This window comes from Micropterus dolomieu, linkage group LG02 (assembly GCF_021292245.1).
Source record: "Micropterus dolomieu isolate WLL.071019.BEF.003 ecotype Adirondacks linkage group LG02, ASM2129224v1, whole genome shotgun sequence".
Lineage (NCBI taxonomy): Eukaryota > Metazoa > Chordata > Actinopteri > Centrarchiformes > Centrarchidae > Micropterus > Micropterus dolomieu.
Window position 1 is genome coordinate 17,322,310 of NC_060151.1, and position 7,355 is coordinate 17,329,664.

At 38.9% G+C, this 7,355-nt stretch overlaps 1 protein-coding gene across 2 annotated transcripts in view; it reads right to left on the reverse strand.

Moving 5' to 3' along the window:
• Positions 1–1,940: 1,940 nt before the first annotated feature.
• LOC123956806 overlaps positions 1,941–7,355 on the reverse strand; it is an 11,805-nt gene continuing 6,390 nt past the window's right edge. Inside the window, exons 1-3 of one of the 2 annotated variants that reach the window (XM_046029259.1) lie at positions 6,016–6,071; positions 5,638–5,706; positions 1,941–5,118 (exon numbers count right to left, since the gene is read on the reverse strand). In XM_046029259.1, coding sequence (XP_045885215.1) covers positions 2,965–5,118; positions 5,638–5,640 — 2,157 coding nt within the window. In that variant the 5' untranslated portion in view covers positions 5,641–5,706; positions 6,016–6,071 and the 3' untranslated portion in view covers positions 1,941–2,964. Of the gene's footprint in view, positions 5,119–5,637; positions 5,707–6,015; positions 6,072–7,355 lie in introns of those variants that run through there. The other variant, XM_046029251.1, reaches the window with a different exon arrangement.

Sequence of the window (7,355 nt, forward strand, 5' to 3'; positions counted from 1 at the left end):
CTGCAACCTCCTCATGTGCAGGAGGCCCAGGGGGACCACCACGTGAGCAGCCGACACGAGGATAGGAGCATTTGGTAGCCCTTAAGGTGGAATGACACGGGTGGGCCTGGTTTCAGGGGAGCAGGCTTGATGGATAGAGGACACAAGCTATACAGGAATTAGTTCAGTGTAGAGCACAGCGTGAGGCATGAATGACCTCGAATGAGAAAAATGTGTTGAGGGGAAGAGCGGAAACTACCACTGAAGCAAAGTGAGTGGGAGACAGGTTGCAGAGGTTGCAGCGACATATAGTGCTGGAACAATGGGCTGTTCCTGTAGGCATACTATGAACTGAATGAAATAGTTGTTGGACATGTATAGAGGTGTAACTTTTAGGTATTCGGTGTTCAAGTTTTGGACAAGAACAATGTCAAGCATGTGTAGGGTGTAGATCATGTGAATCAGAGACAGAAGTCAGCTGAGTTTGATTTGTCTAAGTGAATATTCATGTCACCGAGGACAAGTAACGCACAGCCATGCTCTGGGATTGGTGGCAGAGTTTTATGGATTGATCCATGTCTCAGTGAACTCTAGTAGCCAGAGAGATATTATTAGAATAAGTATTAGCATAAGCAGTGATAAAGTCAGCTTTGTTGACTGCAGACTGGCAGTTCCATGACCCAACAGAGATGTAGATAGATATCTGTGGTGCCTGATTTCTGTGCCTAACGACATGATACCTCTTGCGTGCACCGGAAACAACACGAATGGTATGGTAGCACATGGCATAAATGCAGTTCTAGATGTTGGCTTTAAGTGAGTAGGTGTACTTAGAAAAAGCTACTCTTAGTACTCTTGGGTGGCCTTTACCCAAGTAGGTCTTCACCCAAGGCGCAAACACATACACTGACGCCTCAGTGATAGCTTTCATTGAAATAGTATGAGTGTAATTGCATACAGGTGTTGCGCATTAGGACTGATTGCACCCAGCTGAGATTTTAACAAGACAAAAGGTTAATTTCAGTGGGTGGGACACACACCCAGTTGTTTGAGATCGCTCAGCCAGCCTTCAGATTCGTGTAGAATGATCAGTAAAGTGCAAAGCGATAGAAAGTATTACCTCAAAAAAAACTCTTACTTTGCCCAACAGTGGTTGTGGGCAATGTTTAGATTTTTCCCCACAGTATACATGAAACATCTGAATGTGGAAGATTCAGACACACTGTAATGTTAAGATATATTAGTGTCATTCTTTTACTTTAAAGATAATTGAAATCTCTCTATTGTCTACCCTTTTCCCCTTTTGATTTGAAGTCAGTTACCAAAACTTAAACAGCTAGAATTCTCCTTGATTAGCCAATCAGAGTGTCTGTGATTTATCAGAAGGACAGGTATGAAGTGAGCAGACAGGAAGAAGAAGTCTTTATGCCAGAACCAGGGGGTCAGTAGCTACTAATTTCCTAGTTACATGATGTTTACTAGCATGTGTCATATCTATTTTTTTAAATGTTATAAGCACTGGAATGTGGTGCTCTGTAAATCATCCACATATAAAGAATCAGATTAAATTACAAAGCATGGAAATTAAATAGTTCTTACTCTCTGTCAGATAATGACTGACTGACTGACTGATCAACTTCTCAGTTGTAGCCTCCTAAATCAGACATCACTGGCACTGGATCCCAGGACTTCTGAGACGTCTCTGTCCATTTGGCTCATTTAGATTTATACACACTAAGTTAATCCAGCTGCTTTTCATTGGGCATGGGCCTTTCAGTTGACATTTTTATACACTTGTCTTGCTAAGAAGCTGGACTATGAATGGAATCTATTGAAACCATCATGAATCCAAGGTTGACTACACCTGCTGCACATGTGAAGAAGCAATCATACACTTTTACAACCACAAGCAGTGCAATGTTACACAACATGATCCATATTGCAATGACACACGCTTTTTTACTAGCATTTCTTTCTTTATTATACCCATTCTTGTGTATTTAAAAAAGAGACACAATGAAGATTATATAGAGAAGGCCTTATCAGCATATTAGGCAATATACAGGACAAAATGAGGCCCCTTACCAAATAAAAGTAAACAGGGTTTATCTATAGTTCTTTCAGTACAGTAAAACTGACTTTTATCATGATACAGCTGAATCATGTAGTCATCCAAAATCATTTTATATACATATATATATAAATTTTTGCAGTTTTTAATGTTAACTTTAAAAAGTTGAATACTTCACAAAGTAATTTACAGCAAAACATACCATATAGTTTTCAGGGAGATACAGTTAAGATGTATTATATTACCTGGTGAATGTAATAGATCAGATAAAAGAATGTGTTTGACCAAAATGACTAAATATTAAAGATACATACACTGATTCATTTCCTTCCTGTTATACCTGTAATACACTATTTACAGCCATCTAAAGAAAATGCAGTCTAACATGCAAAAGGTCATCCACAAATGACACATAACAAAATGACCCATAACTTGTAAAATAGAGTAAACAAAAAGTAAAAAAAAAAAAATCTTCTGAGATGAGAAGTTCTTAAATTGCCCAGAAGAAATGAATCAATTGTTTGAATAAATAGTTACAAAGTGCTCTTAGTGGCCCTTAACTGAATTTTGAAGTTTCTATGTTGGCTGTATAAGACTCAACAACAAGGTCAGAAGTGGCACACAGCAGTATGACTGCCATGCATAATCCATCCAGTAAATATTACAGTAATTGCATGGTCAACACCAGCTCAGTTGCCATACTCCCTAGTTAAACATAATCATACATCAAAGACAATGCCTAGTGGCTAGAAGTCCATCGTTTTAACTCTTCTCAATTTGAAATAACTCTACAGAAGAGAATTAGGGCCACATGTGAAAATATTATTTTGAGTTAAAGTCAGAAGAGTATGAGCAGAATTTCGGACAAAGATTTTCATCCTTTCTGCTGTGAACACTTTAGCCCTGCAGTGACTCTAATAACTCTCATATGTGTTTGGTAGAGGCACAAGCGAACCATCCACATACATACATTTACACTTGATATCCTCTAAGAAGAAAGCTTTAGGTTGATCTGTCCTTTCTACCCTCACAAAGGTAGTCTTTAATGTTTTGTCAGGATGTATTTTGCTGAACAGTGTATCAGGTTTGATGTCATATAGGTGCACCACAATGATTGGAATAGCCTGGCACAAACAAGTGGATGTGCAAATGCATTTTTTTTTTAAAAGTAAAATCAACTGTATTTCTCCATAGCAGCCATTCTTTAGTTTAATATTACAGTCTGTTTTGTCTGACTCTTTGAAGTCTGTAGAGTGATAAACAGTGTGTCCATTAGAGAAGCTGTCATAAGCTTCTACTGATTTGACAAGAACTGGGCGCTTTAAGAGCTCTTCCACTGCTAGTTTTGTGGATCCTGTGAGATCCAGATGGCGTGATTTTCCAAGAAGTTTGTCAGAGCGACTGCCATCTTTTGCTGGTGTGAGCTTGGCTAATAACTCACCAAAATCTGATTGTCGGTCAAAAACTAAAGAACTGAGGTGTCTGGGTAAGTGCTGCCATATGACAAACCTCTGGTAAATTTGTTGAGGGTTATCATTTATGCCATTAAGCAGAGCCCTTAAATTTCCATTGTTTTTCTCAAAAGGAAATGCTGATGTTGCCCAGAGAGGACCCCAGTTCTGTACACTTTCAGTTAAGTGGATTAACTGATGACAGTTGAAAGACACATTTTCTTCACCATAAAGCACTTTCATGCATTCTACAAAGCGTACCAAGGACTCATGGGCTAGCCGAAGGTCATGTTGGGAGATTGATTCCTGTAGCAGAATGTGAATACTAAATGACAAGTCAAAATAATGTTCCAGATAGATAGGATCCAGGATACCAGGCAAGACACTAATGGCATAAAATAAAAGGAATGCTCGCCACTCCGAGGCTTTCCAAGTGTCCCTACACTTCAGTGATCGTGGAGATCTGGTTATTTCTAATGGTGGCTTTAGACGGAGAAGACGTAAGTCCATTAGTGAAATCTTTTGTCCTATAAACCAAGGTTTCATAGAGTTGACTGGGTCCAACCACAGAGTTACAAGTTGTTTGGACACACCAAGTAGAACTGAGTGCATATAATCAGGTACAAAGCCAAAAACAATGTCAAACAAGGGAAGTATGGAAAGCAAGGACAGTCCTTTAACTCCATTTTTGGGGGTGGCAGAGTTTTCAGCCTGTTTTGCATTATCCATAAACATTTCGGTTGACCTTGCTGCTTGCTTGTTTTCATCAAATGGGTAGGACCTCATGGATCCACCGCCTTTTGTGACCATCATGCCAGGGTGTAAACACCAGTCACAACCATATTCACCATTGAATTGTTTGCAATTCCGGAGTAGTGGCCTTGCCACGGCGTCTGAGGAACAAACCAAGGAGAAGACTTTTGAGGAGTGTACTGTGCCATTGCTGTCGCTCCATTGAAAGGGATTTTGAGCTAAAGCACGACTTTCATCTATGAAAGGCTTTAGAAATGTGCCCATCTTGGGTTTTTCTGGGCCAAACCAAAGTCCTGCAACTATCACATGCCTTTGTGTGTAAGGAAATTCATTAATTGTAAACTGAAGGGGCCAAATCGAGTATCTGGATGAGTTATAAATTGGTACTTCATCACAATTCCATAACAGTGTAAGGTCTTCTGCAGCCAACTTTCCTTGTTTAAGCAGATTCTGGTACATCTTCCCATCCATCACATCTTTAATATTATTCGCATGGTTGACTGTTTTAGGTAACAACTCAGTGCCATGGTTCTTAAGGATGTCTTTCAAAAGGTCTTTCAGTGATGCAGACAAAAAAAAGTGTCCACTTTTAGTACTGCTTTTTTTGTTGAACATTGTGCCACAGTGCGAACAGGAAGCATCATCAGGATTCTTACCCATGTAGTTTTGACAAACATGGCAGTAAAACACAGTAGACAAGGCAGGAATCTTATCAGAGAGATACTTAAATGGAACAACCAGGTTAGAGCTGAGAAAATTCAGTAGAGCCATTAAGTCACCCAGAGCCGTAGTTAGATGGTGACGCAGAATAAAGAGTATCACAGCAAGTAGGCCTGTACTTGAGTTGGAAATTGCCTCCTCACTCTGCAGAAACATAAATATTTTCACATGTAAAACACAATGATTTGAATAATGTGAGTGTTAACAAAAACATAAGATCCATTCTGATTTTTATTTTACAGGTGGAGGTGGGGAATTAAATATTCACTGTGCTCCTCTGTAATTTAACTCATCTGCATTTTGCAGATTGCTTTTTAACTATCGGGAAATTACAGGATATGGTCCGTAATAGACATGGGCATAAAGCAGGAAAAAGCCAAATGAAAGTAAACGTAAAGTAAAGCAAAAGGGACATACTGCTCTCAGCGAGCCACTTTAAAATAAATGGACGTCACTCTGGATGGGATTTAAATTACAGGAGGATAAGCAAGTTCAAAGATAAACTGTTTACTACTAATATTATTACGGTTGTGAAAACCATAACCACAAATGCCCTCCAAACAGAATTAAAATCACTGCCAGTGCAGATCATGTTAAAATCATCTCACCTCCCCTAGAGAAATAAACCCAAACCAAATGGGCCTTTACTGTAAACCCTCTTACCATCTCACTGTCATGATCTGTGTCAGATGTTGATGTAGACTCAAAGTGCCATGGAAAAAAAGTTGGGTCCTGCATAATATAAAAACATTTCATTAGAACTTGTAGCCAACATTTCTTCACATTGATTTTGCACATGCTGAATGTTTCTGAATGCATCTGCTGAAGGTTTTGTTTGAACAAGTACTACAGGTTACTCAAAGGAAAAGATCGACATTTTGGGAAATACTCTTATTAGATAAGAAGAATGACACCACTCTCTTAGCAGTTTAAAAACTAAATCAGGCGAGATTTCAGGTCTTACAAACTTCAAAAGGATATTTTACTTGCTCCGATTTTGACTACCTTTAATTCCAAGTTTAAAACTTTTTATTTTCTTACCTTTGACTGAACTTCAAATACTCATCATGAACCATCTTGAGCCCTTTCATATTTTCCTATCCTGTATTTACATATTTCTCAGTTCTTAACTGTAAAAAAGTTGCTATTATTTTAAGTTTTATTTGAATGTTTTTAATACATTATGTAAGCATTTTAAATTGCCAAATTTTTGAACTATTCCTTTAAAAGAACATAATTATGATTCTGTTCAGTTTTGTGTGATTACATAACTAACCATTTCAGGGGTGTCCTCTTGGTCTGGATTTGGGTCCGCTTCAGTGTCTGTTATTTCAGGAGCACCGTAACTGTGCCTTTTTTTCAGGGCCTGCAGCAGGCAGACATTTAAAATTAAATGTCTATATTCCAGAAAGTGAGATACCATGTCTTTTTTGAATAAAGCAGGTCAAGGTGCTATATAAATACTGTTATGCTCAATTCATGTATTGAGAAACTGAGCCTTCATGACTTCCACAAGGTTGTGACATCTAAATATATAGTATCTGTGATGCCTATACAGTCACCACCCTTTTAGCCATGCCCCCAGCACAGCTCACTGCACCCACATTCCAACATTTCTTTTTTTGGATTGTTTTGAATTTATTAACAACACAATACCAAGTGGTTATGCCATTGCTATGTCAGAGCTGAAGGTTGTTCAGTGCTTTTTCAGTTGTGATGGAAAGTTAAATATTTTCTATTTTCCTCTGATGTCCTCAGGCTGCCATCCCTCAACTTCTGGAGACTTACAAAGTTTCCTGATAGACAGATAGCTTTACTTGTTGCTAAAGTAACCGTAACTGCAGCTGCCGTCCTATTAGCTGACTCTACCCAGACTGGGAAGCACTCCTAGTGGTCCAAAGGTACTGTAGGCCAACTAGAGGTGTAAAAGTGAAAAACTCCTGGGTGCTCGAGGCTCCCAGGAGCTTTTCGTGCAGAGTCAGCTAATAGGATTAAAGGACTAGCTTAGGGTTGCCACCCATCCCGTATAATATGATATTGTCCAGCATTGAAAAAACTGAATACTGAATCATTACAGGTGAAAGGTAAACCTCCAGCATACAAACTCAAGACAGAATCTCATGCCCCTGTAACTTGTGAAAGCAAGTACACATCACAGACATTACATTATATTTATTAAATAGCTGACACTTTCATCCAAAACCACTTACATTTGCTACATATGTCAGAGGTCGCATGCTTCTGGAGCAACTAGGGGTTAAGTGTCTTGCTCAGGGACACATTGGTATATGTGTCACAGTGGGGAATTGAGAGCAGGTCTCTCACACCAAAGGCATGTGTCTTATCCACTGCGTTATCACCCCACAAGTACACAAAAGTGA